Source organism: Epinephelus fuscoguttatus, mitochondrion (genome assembly GCF_011397635.1).
Source record: "Epinephelus fuscoguttatus mitochondrion, complete genome".
NCBI classification, from domain to species: Eukaryota; Metazoa; Chordata; class Actinopteri; order Perciformes; family Serranidae; genus Epinephelus; species Epinephelus fuscoguttatus.
Genome location: NC_020046.1, coordinates 2,441 through 16,648, shown reverse-complemented (window position 1 = coordinate 16,648; position 14,208 = coordinate 2,441). Strand labels below are relative to the sequence as shown.

The 14,208-nt window shown below is 43.5% G+C and overlaps 13 protein-coding genes across 13 annotated transcripts, besides 23 other annotated features; 1 reads left to right on the top strand and 12 right to left on the bottom strand. All coding sequences in view use genetic code 2, as the record gives it.

The window, feature by feature from the left end:
- Positions 1 to 948: a D loop.
- Positions 949 to 1,018, bottom strand: a tRNA (tRNA-Pro).
- Positions 1,019 to 1,092, bottom strand: a tRNA (tRNA-Thr).
- Positions 1,093 to 2,233, bottom strand: CYTB (cytochrome b). Its single transcript has one exon. A coding segment is annotated over exon 1 (1,141 nt).
- Positions 2,234 to 2,240: 7 nt separating this feature from the next.
- Positions 2,241 to 2,310, top strand: a tRNA (tRNA-Glu).
- ND6 (NADH dehydrogenase subunit 6) lies at positions 2,311 to 2,832 on the top strand. Its single transcript has one exon. It carries the CDS (start codon positions 2,311 to 2,313, stop codon positions 2,830 to 2,832), a length of 522 nt encoding a protein of 173 aa, YP_007317678.1.
- Positions 2,829 to 4,667, bottom strand: ND5 (NADH dehydrogenase subunit 5). The gene has a single exon. The coding sequence runs from the start codon at positions 4,665 to 4,667 to the stop codon at positions 2,829 to 2,831; it is 1,839 nt and encodes a 612-aa protein (YP_007317677.1).
- Positions 4,668 to 4,740, bottom strand: a tRNA (tRNA-Leu).
- A 7-nt stretch (positions 4,741 to 4,747) lies between these two features.
- Positions 4,748 to 4,819, bottom strand: a tRNA (tRNA-Ser).
- Positions 4,820 to 4,889, bottom strand: a tRNA (tRNA-His).
- On the bottom strand, positions 4,890 to 6,270 carry ND4 (NADH dehydrogenase subunit 4). The gene has a single exon. A coding segment is annotated over exon 1 (1,381 nt).
- ND4L (NADH dehydrogenase subunit 4L) lies at positions 6,264 to 6,560 on the bottom strand. Its single transcript has one exon. It carries the CDS (start codon positions 6,558 to 6,560, stop codon positions 6,264 to 6,266), a length of 297 nt encoding a protein of 98 aa, YP_007317675.1.
- Positions 6,561 to 6,629, bottom strand: a tRNA (tRNA-Arg).
- Positions 6,630 to 6,978, bottom strand: ND3 (NADH dehydrogenase subunit 3). Its single transcript has one exon. A coding segment is annotated over exon 1 (349 nt).
- Positions 6,979 to 7,050, bottom strand: a tRNA (tRNA-Gly).
- On the bottom strand, positions 7,051 to 7,835 carry COX3 (cytochrome c oxidase subunit III). Its single transcript has one exon. A coding segment is annotated over exon 1 (785 nt).
- Positions 7,835 to 8,518, bottom strand: ATP6 (ATP synthase F0 subunit 6; the record flags this gene model as incomplete). Its single annotated transcript has 1 exon — positions 7,835 to 8,518. A coding segment is annotated over one exon (684 nt), but the record flags the coding sequence as incomplete, so codon positions are not given.
- On the bottom strand, positions 8,509 to 8,676 carry ATP8 (ATP synthase F0 subunit 8). Its single transcript has one exon. The coding sequence runs from the start codon at positions 8,674 to 8,676 to the stop codon at positions 8,509 to 8,511; it is 168 nt and encodes a 55-aa protein (YP_007317671.1).
- A 1-nt stretch (position 8,677) lies between these two features.
- Positions 8,678 to 8,751, bottom strand: a tRNA (tRNA-Lys).
- On the bottom strand, positions 8,752 to 9,442 carry COX2 (cytochrome c oxidase subunit II). Its single transcript has one exon. A coding segment is annotated over exon 1 (691 nt).
- An 8-nt stretch (positions 9,443 to 9,450) lies between these two features.
- Positions 9,451 to 9,523, bottom strand: a tRNA (tRNA-Asp).
- A 3-nt stretch (positions 9,524 to 9,526) lies between these two features.
- Positions 9,527 to 9,597, top strand: a tRNA (tRNA-Ser).
- Position 9,598: 1 nt separating this feature from the next.
- Positions 9,599 to 11,149, bottom strand: COX1 (cytochrome c oxidase subunit I). Its single transcript has one exon. It carries the CDS (start codon positions 11,147 to 11,149, stop codon positions 9,599 to 9,601), a length of 1,551 nt encoding a protein of 516 aa, YP_007317669.1.
- Position 11,150: 1 nt separating this feature from the next.
- Positions 11,151 to 11,221, top strand: a tRNA (tRNA-Tyr).
- Positions 11,222 to 11,288, top strand: a tRNA (tRNA-Cys).
- Positions 11,289 to 11,327: an origin of replication (replication origin of L-strand).
- Positions 11,328 to 11,400, top strand: a tRNA (tRNA-Asn).
- Positions 11,401 to 11,469, top strand: a tRNA (tRNA-Ala).
- Position 11,470: 1 nt separating this feature from the next.
- Positions 11,471 to 11,541, bottom strand: a tRNA (tRNA-Trp).
- Positions 11,542 to 12,586, bottom strand: ND2 (NADH dehydrogenase subunit 2). Its single transcript has one exon. A coding segment is annotated over exon 1 (1,045 nt).
- Positions 12,587 to 12,655, bottom strand: a tRNA (tRNA-Met).
- Positions 12,656 to 12,726, top strand: a tRNA (tRNA-Gln).
- Positions 12,726 to 12,795, bottom strand: a tRNA (tRNA-Ile).
- A 4-nt stretch (positions 12,796 to 12,799) lies between these two features.
- ND1 (NADH dehydrogenase subunit 1) lies at positions 12,800 to 13,774 on the bottom strand. The gene has a single exon. The coding sequence runs from the start codon at positions 13,772 to 13,774 to the stop codon at positions 12,800 to 12,802; it is 975 nt and encodes a 324-aa protein (YP_007317667.1).
- Positions 13,775 to 13,850, bottom strand: a tRNA (tRNA-Leu).
- Positions 13,851 to 14,208, bottom strand: part of an rRNA (16S ribosomal RNA) that runs on past the window's edge.

The window sequence follows — 14,208 nt, the reverse complement described above, 5'->3', positions numbered from 1 at the left end:
AAATTAAAAAAATTACATTAGTGTAATAAACGTATTTTAGATTAAAAATTCACCACTCGAGGTCTATTCCTGTTTTCGGGGGTTTGCAGGGGTGTTAAGGATCTCAGGGGTTTAGGGGGGTAGGGGGGTTTAACGAACAAAACCCCGGGGTATCTTATAGGAGATGTTTGATGGAATAGTTATTTATGTCCTCGATATCAGTTATGAAATTCTTATAAGAATATCTTTTCAACATACATATACCTTATTTAAAACAATACCTAATTATACCACCCTCAACCTTTAAGTTTATCTACACTCTGAGATGCCTATTGAAAAGGAAAAAAATAGAGATTACCCCCCACCCTCTGGAATGAAGGCTCGGCTTGTTGGGTAACGAGTTTTAATGGTCGACACTATTAACTTATGCAAGTGTAAATAATATAAATGAGGAGTTGCCAATTTATGGCCCTGAAATAGGAACCAAATGCCAGGAATAATTCACTAAGTGAGACCCTCACAATTATTGTCTGCCATTATCAATAACCGTATGCATTAGCCTGTTACTGGTTGGTAGGTTCTTACTGTGCAGGCTATTTGTTCATAAGATTATGTTAAATGACACAAAGGTATCCGTCACACTTAAAGAACATGTCTTATGCATTTTGATTATATGGTCCACATATTAACTTTAAATATCAACTAGACTGTAATGTTTTATGTAAATTTTTTTGATTAAATTACAAAAGAGAATGGTGTAAAACTATGCTTGGTTATTATACATTATATGTAAATTGTACATATATGTAAATTGTACATTATATGTAAATTGTACATTATATGTAAATTGTACATATATGTAAATTGTACATTATATGTAAATTGTACATATATGTAAATTGTACATATATGTAAATTGTACATATATGTAAATTGTACATATATGTAAATTGTACATATATGTAAATTCAAAGAGTAGTTTAATTTAGAATTCTGGCTTTGGGAGTCAGAGGTAGGAGTTAGAATCTCCTCTCTTTGAAGTACAAAGGAGGATTTCAACCTCCGACATCCGGCTTACAAGACCGGCGTTCTAGGCTTTTGAACTACTTGTACATCGTCATTCGAGAATTTTATTTTCTGCTCATCCTGCTACTGGTATTAAAAATAAGAAGAGTGAGAAGTACAGGGCAGATGCGATTTGACCAATGATGATAAATGGGTGTTCTACAGGTATGCCTCCAATTCAGGTAAGAATTATTACGTCGGCGATCAGGGTTCAGAATAGGAATTGGCTAAGGGGGCGGAAGGTTAGGGCTCGTTGTTTAGAGGTGTGGAGAAGTGGTACTAGTATCAAGATTAAGATTGAAGCTAGCAGTGCTAGGACTCCTCCTAGTTTATTTGGAATTGATCGGAGGATAGCGTAGGCAAATAGGAAATATCATTCGGGTTTGATATGGGGGGGAGTAACAAGGGGGTTGGCAGGGGTGAAGTTGTCCGGGTCTCCTAGTAAGTTGGGTGAGAATAGTGCCAGGGATGTTAATGTAATGAGTAGGGCTGCGAATCCTAGTAGGTCTTTGTAGGAAAAGTATGGATGGAAGGAGATTTTGTCTGCGTCGGAGTTAAGTCCGAGGGGGTTGTTTGAGCCTGTTTCATGGAGGAACAAGAGGTGAAGTACAGTAGCGGCTGCAATGATGAAGGGGAATAAAAAGTGGAATGCAAAGAAACGGGTGAGTGTGGCATTATCTACGGAAAAGCCTCCTCAGATTCATTGGACTAAGGTGTTACCGATGTAGGGAATAGCGGATAGGAGGTTGGTAATGACGGTTGCTCCTCAGAAGGATATCTGTCCTCAGGGGAGGACGTAGCCAACAAAAGCTGTCATTATTACTAGGAGAAGGAGAATGACTCCAATGTTTCAGGTTTCTTTATAGAGGTAGGAGCCGTAGTAAAGTCCTCGTCCAATGTGGGCGTAAATGCAGATAAAGAAGAAGGAGGCTCCGTTGGCATGTATGTTTCGGATAAGTCAGCCGTAGTTTACGTCTCGACAAATGTGGGCGACGGATGAGAAGGCTGTAGCGATGTCTGATGTATAGTGTATGGCTAAGAAAAGGCCTGTGAGGATTTGAGCAGCAAGACAGAGTCCGAGTAGTGAGCCAAAGTTTCATCAGACTGAAATGTTGGAGGGGGCTGGGAGGTCAACTAGTGCGTCGTTTGCAATTTTTAGGAGGGGGTGTGTTTTACGTAGGCTAGCCATTGATAGGGTTTTTGTAGTTGAAATAACAACGATGGTTTTTCAAGCCATTGGTCCTGGTTAGAGTCCTGGCAGAAATTATGTGTTTCACTGTTATTTGTTTTTTAATTTGTTGAATCGTAGGAGCGATTGCGGTTGCTTCAAATCCTTCCCCCTTTTTTGGCGCGCTTGGGTTGGTGATAGTAGCGGGAGTTGGGTGTGGGGTTCTTGTAGAATATGGAAGTCCTTTCTTGGCTTTGATTCTCTTCTTAATTTATTTAGGTGGTATGCTGGTTGTGTTTGCGTATTCTGCAGCTTTAGCTGCGGAACCCTATCCTGAGTCTTGGCTAAATCCAGCGGTTGTGGTATACATGTGTTGTTACACAGTCGTTGTGATAGCAGGGGTTAGTGTGTTTTGACATGAGTGGGTTGGTGCTTTGTCTGGGTCAGCTGATGAGTGAGGGCCTTTTAACATTTTCCGTGCTGATAATGGGGGGGTAGCGGTAATGTACTCGGAAGGAGGGTGGATGTTAGTTGTTGGGGCGGGAGTTCTTCTTTTAACTTTGTTTGTAGTGCTGGAGTTAACCCGAGGGTTGGGTCGAGGTACTCTTCGGGCTGTTTAGATAAAGAAGATTAGTATGGTAAATATAAGGGTGATGAGGAAAAAAATAAGATAAGTTTTTACTAAGCCCCGTTGGGTGTTGCTTGTTGAGGTAATTAAGGGGGTGTTAAGTTTGGCTGCGGCTTTAGGGCCTGATTTTTCCAATCAAGTTTGATCTACTATTTGGCTGGCAATGGATTGGCCCATTCCTAGGCTTATTGCAGGAGGGAATCGGTGCATTACTATTGGAAAAAAGCCAAGTATGTTAGAGAAGCGGAAGGTGGGGAGGTAGGGGGCGGGTTTGAATTGTTTGCTTGTTAAGGATGCGAGTTCTAGGGCAATTAGTAGGCCCAGGATGGTTACGGTTAGAGCGGTTAGTTTGAGCATTAGCGGTATTGATATTACGGGGGTTTTTAGTGGAAGTAGGTTGGAGGTAATTAGAAGGCCAGCTACAATGCTTCCTCAAGCTAGTCGTTTAATTGGGTTAATAACTGCAGGGTTGTTTTCGTTAATAGGGGAAAGTGCATTAAATCGAGGGCGTCCTATTGAGACAAAAAAAACAATGCGTAAGCTGTAAATAGCTGTGAAGGAGGTGGCTAGGAGGGTCAAGGTAAGGGCTCAGGCGTTTAGGTATGAGGTGTTGAGAGCTTCAATGATGGCATCTTTAGAAAAGAAGCCTGCTAGGAAAGGGGTACCTGTAAGGGCTAGGCTTCCGATAGTAAGACAGGAGGAAGTAAAGGGGGTGAGGCGGTGCATGCCGCCCATTTTTCGGATGTCTTGTTCGTCGTTAAGACTGTGGATGATGGAGCCGGAACATAGGAAAAGTATTGCTTTGAAGAAAGCGTGGGTACAGATGTGAAGGAATGCCAATTGGGGCTGGTTTAGTCCAATTGTTACTATTATTAAACCTAGCTGGCTTGATGTTGAAAATGCAACAATTTTTTTAATATCGTTTTGGGTTAGGGCGCATGTGGCTGTGAATAGTGTGGTTAGGGCTCCAAGACATAGGCAGGTGGTGAGGGCGGTAGGATTGTTTTCCAAGAGAGGGCTCATGCGTACTAGAAGAAAAATGCCTGCAACAACTATAGTGCTGGAATGGAGTAAGGCAGATACTGGTGTGGGTCCTTCCATAGCAGAAGGGAGTCAAGGATGTAGTCCGAATTGAGCGGATTTACCTGTGGCGGCTACAATTAGGCCAAGAAGTGGGTAGGTAAGGTCAAAGTCTTTGGCAACTGCAAAGATTTGTTGTAGTTCTCATGAGTTAAGATGAGAAACTATTCATGCTATTGCAAGGATTAAACCAATATCCCCGACTCGATTGTAAATGACCGCTTGTAGGGCTGCGGTGTTAGCGTCTGCTCGGCCGTGTCATCAACCGATGAGGAGGAAAGATATAATTCCTACACCTTCTCATCCGATGAAGAGTTGGAAGAGGTTATTCGCTGTAACTAAAATAATCATTGCGATTAAGAAAATTAAAAGGTACTTAAAGAATCGGTTTATGTTGGGGTCGGCATGTATATATCAGGATGCGAATTCGAGAATGGATCATGTGACATATAGGGCGACGGGTGTAAATATAATAGAGTAGTGGTCGAATTTCAGGCTGATATTGATGTCAAAGGTTGATGTACTTATTCAGTTTCATGAGGTAATAACGGTTTCTGCTCCTTGGCTGAGGAATAAAAAGAGGGGGAGAAGACTTACAAAAAAGGCTAGTTTTACTGCTGTTTTTACATGTGTAAGGGCTCAGCTTTCTTTTTGGGGGAGGGGGTTGAGAGTTGTTAGAACGGGGAAAATAAGCAGGGAAAAAATAATGATTAGGCTTGAAGTTATTGTGATGGAAGGGGTGTGCATAGCTACCACTTGGAGTTGCACCAAGAGTTTTTGGTTCCTAAGACCAATGGATGAACTATTATCCTTTGGGAGCTATGTTTTAAGGATAGCCCCGGAGTTCAACCGAGGTGAATGAAATTTAGCAGAATTCATTTGTTGGGCGAACCTTCCTTGGTGGATAAGGGGGTTTTAACCCCTGTTTTTAGAATCACAATCTAATGTTTTTATTAAAACTATATCTACAGCCGGCTCAGCCTCAAATTAATTCGGGTTTAAGAATGAGGAGTAGTAATGGTAGGAGGTGGAGTGTTATAAGTAGATGTTCTCGTGAGTGGGAGGGGTCGAGGCCAATGATGTGTGAGGGAAGGGGTCCTCGCTGGGTTATAAGGAACATGTAAAGGGAGTAGCTTGCGGTGATAAGAGTGCCCGCTCCTGTTAGTACAATTGTTCATCAAGATCAGTTAAATAGGGAGGTGATGATTATTAATTCTCCTATAAGGTTGGGAAGGGGGGGGAGTGCAAGGTTGGCAAGGCTGGCAATGAATCATCAAGCTGTTATAAGAGGAAGGACGATTTGTAGGCCGCGTGCTAGGAGTATAGTTCGACTATGTGTTCGTTCATAGTTTGTGTTGGCCAAACAGAATAAGGCAGAAGAGGTTAGTCCGTGAGCGATTATAAGAATTAAGGCTCCTGTAAATCCTCAGGGGGTTTGAATTAGGATTCCCCCTACTACTAAGCCTATGTGGCTTACTGAAGAGTAAGCAATTAGGGATTTTAGGTCGGTTTGACGGAGACAGATTGAGCCCGTTATAATAACCCCCCATAATGCAAAGATAAGAAAGGGGTAGCTTAGGTCTTTAGTGAGGGGGTCTAGTATAACGATTATTCGTATTATTCCATAACCACCCAGTTTTAAGAGGACTGCGGCAAGTACTATTGATCCTGCAACAGGGGCTTCAACGTGTGCTTTGGGGAGTCAAAGGTGTACACCATATAGTGGTATTTTAACAAGGAATGCTAGTAGGCAGCCTGCTCATCATAGTTTATCGGTATAGGATGAAAGGTGGAGAGGGCAGGAAAATGGTAGAGTAAATAGAGAGAGTGTTCCGGTGTAGTTTTGCAAGAGTAGAAGAGCAACAAGTAGGGGGAGGGAGCCTGCTAAGGTGTAAAATAAGAAGTAAATACCTGCGTTAAGGCGTTCTGTTTGATTCCCTCATCGGGTAATAAGGATTAGAGTTGGGATGAGAGTTGCTTCAAATATAATGTAAAATATAATAACTTCAGTTGCGCCGAAAGCTAGAATGAGGAAGATTTGGAGGGATGTAAGTAGTGAAATATATATGCGTTGACGGTTGATTGGCTCTGTTGCTGTATGGTTTTGGCTTGCTAGAATTATTAGGGGGAGAAGCCAGCATGTGAGAACTAACAAGGGTGTAGATAAAGGGTCTGTGGCTATAAACAGGTTTAAAGTAGATCAACCTGTTTCTATTGCATGTTTTAACCATGAAAGGCTGATTAGTGCAATTAGTATACTGTGGGTAAGGGTCGTAGGTCAAAGTCATTTGGCTGGGGTTAATCAGGCAGTTGGAATTAGTATTAGAGTAGGGATAAGGACTTTTAGCATTGTAGCAGGTTAAGGTTTTGAAGGTGGTCGGTTCCGTGAGTGCGGGCTGTTGCTACCAGTAGGGCGAGGCCTGCGCTTGCTTCGCAAGCTGAGAAAGCTAGTAGTAGTATAGGGGCTGCGCAGAGGCTTGTGGAGTTTAAATGGACAGTTCAGAGGGAGAGGGCAATGAACAGGGAGAGCATTATTCCTTCTAAGCATAGGAGGGCAGAGAGAAGGTGGGTTCGGTGGAATGCTAGGCCTGTTAGGCCCAAAATAAAGGCTGATGAAAAAGCGAAGTGTACGGGGGTCATTAGGTGATTATGGAGTTTAACCATAAGTGCTTGAGCCGAAATCAAATGTTTTTATTAAACTAATCACTTATTCGGCTCAATCTAGTCCTCCTTGAAGTCATTCGTAAATAAGGCCCAAGGTAAGGAGGGCAAGAACGATGGAGGCTCATAAAAAAGTGAGTGTGGGGGATGTCAATTGGTCTCCTCAGGGAAGGGGTAGCAGGAGGGCAATTTCTAAGTCAAATAGAAGGAACAGAATAGCAACGAGGAAGAATCGTAGGGAGAATGGGAGTCGGGCTGTTCCTAGGGGGTCAAAGCCACATTCATAAGGGGATAGTTTTTCATGGTCTGGGTTTATTAAAGGAAGTCAAAAGGATAGGATGGCTAGGGCAATTGATAGGGTGAGAGCAATGGTAATAACAGTTGAAACTAGATTCATTATCTTTCCTTGGATTTTAACCAAGACCAGGTAATTGGAAGTCACTTATACTTATTTTCATACTAGAAAGATTAGGATCCTCATCAGTAAATGGAGATGTACAGGAAGAGTCAGACAACATCTACGAAGTGTCAATATCAAGCGGCTGCCTCAAATCCGAAGTGGTGTTCAGATGTAAAATGGTATTGAATTTGTCGAAGTAGACATACGGCTAAGAAAGTGGAGCCAATGATGACGTGTAGGCCATGGAAGCCTGTAGCTACGAAGAAGGTTGAACCATAGACCCCATCTGCAATTGTAAAAGGGGCTTCATAGTATTCTATGGCTTGTAGGAATGTAAAGTAAAAGCCTAGGAGAATTGTTAATGTAAGTGATTGAATAGTTTGTTTTCGCTCTCGTTCTATGATGCTATGGTGGGCTCAGGTGACTGTTACCCCTGATGCGAGGAGAACGGCTGTGTTGAGTAGGGGGACTTCAAAGGGGTCTAAGGTGGAAATGCCCGTGGGGGGTCAGCAACCTCCTAATTCAGGGGTGGGGGCTAGACTTGAGTGGTAGAAGGCCCAGAAAAAGCCCAGGAAGAAAAAGACTTCTGATGTAATGAAAAGGATTATTCCGTATCGAAGTCCTTTTTGTACAGGGGGTGTGTGGTGGCCTTGAAATGTGCCTTCTCGAATAATATCTCGTCATCATTGGTATATAGTCAAGAGAAGTAGAATTGTGCCTAGAACAATGAGTGTTGTAGAGTGGAAGTGGAATCAAATTGCAAGTCCTGATGTCATTAGTAGGGCGGCGATTGCACCTGTCAGGGGCCAAGGGCTTGGGTCAACTATGTGGTACGCGTGTGCTTGATGTGCCATTAAATATTTTCTTGTAAATAGAGTGTTAGTAGCAATACAAAGACGTAGGCTTGGATTATTGCTACGGCAACTTCTAGCAGTGTTAAAAGGACTAAGACTGTTGCTGTAAGAATAGCTACAGTTGGCATAAGTGGTAGGAGCACAAATGCAGCTGTGGAGATTAGTTGAATGAGTAGGTGGCCAGCTGTTAGGTTGGCGGTAAGTCGAACGCCTAGAGCTAAGGGGCGGATGAATAGGCTAATTGTTTCGATGATAATGAGTATCGGGATTAGTAGGTTAGGGGTGCCTTCTGGTAAAAGGTGTCCTAGTGCATGATTAGGTTGGTTTCGTATTCCGATAATAACAGTGGCTAATCAGAGAGGGACTGCAAACCCTAAGTTAAGGGATAGTTGGGCAGTGGGGGTGAAGGTATAGGGTAGAAGTCCTAGCATATTTAGTGAGATTAAAAAGAGTATCAGGGAAGCCAAGAGAGTGGCCCATTTATGGCCACCTGCATTTAGAGGCAGGAGTAGTTGGTGAGTGAAGCGATTGATAAATGCGCTTTGTAGTGTGAGTAGTCGGTTGTTTAGTCATCGAGTTGTGGCTGTAGGGTATAAAATAGAAGGAAAGGTTAGTGCTAATGCAATTAGGGGAATTCCTAGACATGTTGTACTTATAAACTGGTCAAAAAAGCTTACGCTCAGGGTCAGTTTCAAGAGGTTTTTACCAGCTTTTGAGGCTTAATGGAGGCAGGCTCATAAGGGAAGGTGTGGGCTATTACTTTTTTAGGGAAGAAGGTTAAGAAAATCATTCAGGCAAAGAGTAGTGTACCAAATCATGGTAGTGGGAGGAGTTGGGGCATGTCGCTGAGGGTGGTCGGTAGTCACCAATCTCTAGCTTAAAAGGCTAGTGCTACTCCTTGCTTAGCTTCTCAGCGAGGCGTCTTGAAGTATAAATGAGGATCAGTTTTCGAAGTGTTCTAGGGGAACAACTTCTACCACAATTGGCATAAAGCTATGGTTTGCACCACAAATTTCTGAGCATTGTCCGTAAAATACCCCTGGTCGGGATGTGACAAAGGCTGTTTGGTTTAGACGACCAGGGACGGCATCTATTTTTACACCTAGGGCTGGTACTGCTCATGAGTGAAGCACATCTTCGGCAGAGACTAGTACTCGAACTGGGGAGTCCAAGGGAACGACCATTCGGTGGTCGGCTTCCAGTAAACGGAATTGGCCTGGGGTTAGGTCTTGTGTGGGGATTATGTATGAGTCGAATCCAAGATCTTCGTAGTCGGTATATTCATAGCTTCAGTATCATTGGTGGCCTATGGCTTTAATTGTAATGTGAGGGTCGTTAATTTCGTCCATTAAATAAAGAATGCGAAGAGACGGAAGTGCAATTAGGATAAGAATCACTGCTGGAAGAATTGTTCAAATAATTTCAATTTCTTGGGAGTCTAGAATATATTTATTGGTTAGCTTAGTGGAGACTATGGCTACAATAATATAAAGAACTAGTGTGCTAATAAGGAAGACGATTATTAAGGCGTGATCGTGGAAGTGTAGAAGTTCTTCTATCACTGGTGAAGCTGCATCTTGTAAACCTAGTTGTGTGGGATGTGCCATTAGTAGTTTAAGACACGTGGGAGTTAAACCCACGAATACGCCTTGACAAGGCGGTGTAATAATCGGCTTTACTAGTGTCTTATAAAGAAAGTGACAGAATGGTTATGTGGTTGGCTTGAAACCAACATACGGGGGTTCAACTCCTCCCTTTCTCGTTTAGTATGATCGAATTTGAACAAAAGCAGGCTCCTCGAATGTGTGATATGGGGGAGGGCAGCCATGGAGTCATTCTACGTTAGTTATGGTTAGTTCTACTGCAAGGACTTCACGTTTAGAAGCGAATGCTTCTCAGATAATGAAGAGGAACATAATTACAGCTACGAGCGAAATTATAGAGCCGACAGAAGAGACGGTGTTTCATAGGGTGTAGGCATCTGGGTAGTCTGAGTATCGACGGGGCATTCCAGCTAAGCCTAGGAAATGTTGAGGGAAGAAGGTGAGGTTAACACCCACAAATATAATGCCAAAGTGAATTTTTGTTCAGGTGCTGTGGAGGGTGTAGCCTGTAAACAGAGGGAATCAGTGTACGAAGGCAGCTACGATGGCAAATACGGCTCCTATTGAGAGTACGTAGTGGAAGTGGGCAACTACATAGTATGTATCGTGTAGGACAATATCAAGTGAAGAGTTAGCTAGAACAATTCCTGTTAAACCTCCCACTGTAAAAAGGAAAATAAAACCAAGTGCTCATAAAAGAGGGGTTTCTCATTTAATGGACCCTCCGTGAAGCGTAGCTAGTCAGCTGAAGACTTTTACACCAGTGGGAATTGCGATAATCATAGTAGCTGATGTAAAGTAGGCACGTGTATCCACGTCTATTCCAACTGTAAATATGTGGTGTGCTCATACGATAAACCCTAGAAGGCCAATTGCTATTATGGCTCAAACCATTCCTATATAGCCAAAGGGTTCTTTTTTCCCAGAGTAATATGCAACGATGTGGGAGATCATTCCGAAACCAGGGAGAATTAAAATGTAAACCTCCGGGTGACCAAAGAATCAGAATAAGTGTTGGTAAAGAATAGGGTCTCCCCCTCCGGCTGGGTCAAAGAAAGTAGTGTTAAGGTTGCGATCTGTGAGTAATATTGTAATGCCAGCGGCAAGAACGGGAAGAGAGAGGAGTAGAAGCACGGCTGTAATTAACACAGCTCATACAAATAAAGGTGTTTGGTATTGAGAGATAGCAGGGGGTTTTATATTAATAATGGTTGTAATAAAGTTAATTGCACCTAGAATTGATGAAATACCTGCTAAATGTAGTGAGAAGATGGTTAAGTCTACGGATGCACCTGCATGGGCTAAGTTTCCAGCTAAGGGTGGGTAAACCGTTCAACCAGTACCAGCACCGGCTTCTACTCCAGAGGAAGCAAGAAGGAGCAGGAAGGATGGAGGAAGAAGTCAGAAGCTTATATTATTCATTCGAGGGAATGCTATGTCTGGGGCGCCAATTATAAGTGGAATAAGTCAGTTTCCAAAGCCACCAATTATAATTGGTATTACTATAAAAAAGATTATTACAAAAGCATGTGCTGTAACAATTACATTATAGATCTGGTCGTCACCTAGTAAAGCCCCTGGTTGGCTAAGCTCAGCTCGAATTAGCAGGCTGAGGGCTGTTCCTACCATACCGGCTCAGGCACCAAATACAAGATAAAGGGTGCCAATGTCTTTGTGATTAGTCGAGAAGAATCAACGTGTGATGGCCACAGGTAGGATGGCTGAATGTTTAAGCGGTGGATTGTAGCCCCATGGACAGAGGTTTGATTCCTCTTCTTACCAAGCCCTGAGGTGTTTTACATATTAGATTGCAAATCTAAAGAAGCAAGTTAAACGCTTGCCGGGGCTTTCCCCCGCCTATTTGTTGTTCGATTAGGCGGGGGAAAGTTAGATGGATGCTCGCTGGTTTGAGCGCTTAGCTGTTAACTAAGAGTTTGTAGGATCGAAGCCTGCCTGTCTAGAAGGCTTTAGCTTAATTAAAGTGTCTGTTTTGCATATAGAAGATGTGGGTTAGTGTCCTGCAAGTCTTATCAGGGGCTGGGAGATTTTCACTTCCGCTTAGAGCTTTGAAGGCTCTTGGTCTGATGCTAACCTAAGTCCCTATGGAATTAGTAGTGCTGAGATAGTAGGGGTAAGTGGGAGTAGCGAGATTGTTGCCGTGGTTAGGATGGCAAGTGGGAGTGTCAGTTGTAGGGATGGAAGGCGTCATGGGGTTGTGCCTGTTACGTTGTTAGGGGACATGGTGAGTGTTATGGCGTATGTTAGCCGTAGGTAAAAGTATAAGCTTAGAAGGGCGGTTAGTGCGGTTAGTGTAGCGATGGGTGCTAGTTCTTGTTTGGTAAGTTCTTGGAGGATAAGTCATTTTGGCATAAAACCTGTTAGTGGTGGGAGGCCTCCTAGTGAGAGCAGGACAAGGGGGGTGAGGGTTGTTAGTGCGGGGGCTTTTGCTCAGGAGGTGGCGAGTATATTAATGTTTGTTGATTTGTTTAGTTTGAATACAAGGAATGTTGAGGATGTTATGATTAGGTAGGTAATTAGGGTTAGGAGGGCTAAGGAGGGTGAGTATTGGAGAATTAGAATCATTCAGCCTAGGTGGGCTGTGGAGGAGTATGCTAGAATTTTTCGGAGTTGTGTTTGATTAAGCCCTCCTCAACCACCAACAAGAGTTGAGGTAACACCAAGTATTACTAGGATTGAGGGGTTGGTGGGTTGAATTTGGAGAAGTAGGGCGAAGGGTGCTAATTTCTGTCAGGTTGACAAGATAAGTCCTGTAGTTAAGTCTAACCCTTGTAGTACTTCAGGTAGCCATGTATGTAGGGGGGCAAGGCCAATTTTTAGGGAGAGGGCAAGAATGGCTATAGTGGTTGCAAGAGGGTGGGATATTTGTAGGATGTCTCATTGGCCTGTTAGTCATGCATTGGTGGTGCTGGCAAATAGAAGGGTAGCTGCTCCTGTTGCTTGGGTGAGGAAGTATTTTATGGTAGCTTCAACTGCTCGGGGGTGATGTTGTTGGGCTATAAGGGGAAGGATAGCTAGGGTATTAATTTCTAAGCCTATTCAGGCAAAAAGCCAGTGGGAGCTTGTGAGTGTGATTGTGGTCCCTAGTCCGAGACTGAATAGTAAAATAGCTAAAATATATGGATTCATCGGTAAAGGTAGGATTTTAACCTGCATGTTTGGGGTATGGGCCCAAGAGCTTAATTAGCTGACTTTACTTAGGAAGTGGTGTAATGGAAGCACTAAGAGTTTTGATCTCTTCAGTTAGGGTTCGAATCCCTTCTTTCTAAGGAGCTGGAGGGGGTCTAACCCTCATGATTCACTCTATCAAAGTGGTCCTTTAGTTCAGGCACAGTTCCGGAGTTAGATTTGAGGGGGAAGGCCGGCTAGTGCAATAGGGAGCGCTAGATGTCAGATGACTAAAGCCAGTGTAAGGGGAAGAAAGTTTTTTCAAATTAAGTGTATTAATTGGTCGTATCGGAATCGAGGGTAGGAGGCTCGGACTCAGAGGAAAAGTAGGGAAAGGAGTGCTGCTTTTGTTATTAAATTTACGGTTGTTAGTTCTGGGGTAATAGGGACGTGAGAAGCTCCCAGGAAAAGAGTGGCGGAGAGTGTGTTTATAAGGAGGATGTTTGCGTATTCTGCTAAAAAGAATAGGGCGAAAGGGCCTCCCGCATATTCTACGTTAAAGCCTGAGACTAGTTCTGATTCGCCTTCGGTTAAGTCGAAAGGTGCTCGGTTGGTTTCGGCTAGTGTGGAAATATACCATATTGCGGCTAGGGGTCAGGCTGGTAGTAGAAGTCAGACGGTTTCTTGGGCTGTGTTGAAGGTTTGTAGGGTGAAGCCTCCTGTGAAGATAATTGCGTTTAAAAGGATTAATCCAAGGCTAACTTCATAGGAAATGGTTTGTGCTACGGCTCGTAGTGCTCCGATGAGGGCATATTTTGAATTTGATGCTCAGCCTGAACCTAGGATGGAGTACACTGCTAAGCTGGATAGTGCTAGGATGAAAAGGATTCCCAGGTTTAGGTCTAGGATGGGGTATGGTATAGGGAGGGGAGCTCATAGAGTGAGGGCAAGAGTAAGGGCTAAGATTGGGGCGAGGAGGAATAGGATGGGGGAGGCGGTTGAGGGGCGAACGGGTTCTTTAGTAAATAGTTTTACTCCGTCGGCAATTGGTTGTAGAAGGCCATAGGGTCCGACGATGTTAGGACCTTTTCGAAATTGCATGTATCCAAGGACTTTTCGTTCTACTAATGTGAGGAAGGCAACAGCTAATAGAACAGGGATGATATAGGCTAAGGGGTTAATAATGTGGGTGAAAAGTGTTGAGATCATAGTTGAAGAGAGGATTTGAACCTCTGTACAAAGGGCTTAGGCCTTTTGCAATACGACCGGGCTCTGCCACACCAACATGTCGTTCTCTCAGACAAGGGGACGACGCCCCCTTGCCTGATTGAGTTGCTTTCATTAGGTGGGGGTGAGGCATGTTTTGGACATAGGCCCCCTCTTTTCGGTCCTTTCGTACTAGAAAAGATCGTTACATAGATAGAAACCGACCTGGATTACTCCGGTCTGAACTCAGATCACGTAGGACTTTAATCGTTGAACAAACGAACCCTTAATAGCGGCTGCACCATTAGGATGTCCTGATCCAACATCGAGGTCGTAAACCTCCTCGTCGATATGGGCTCTAAGAGGAGATTGCGCTGTTATCCCTAGGGTAACTCGGTTCATTGATCGGCATTGCCGGATCTTATTGGTCAGAAGTT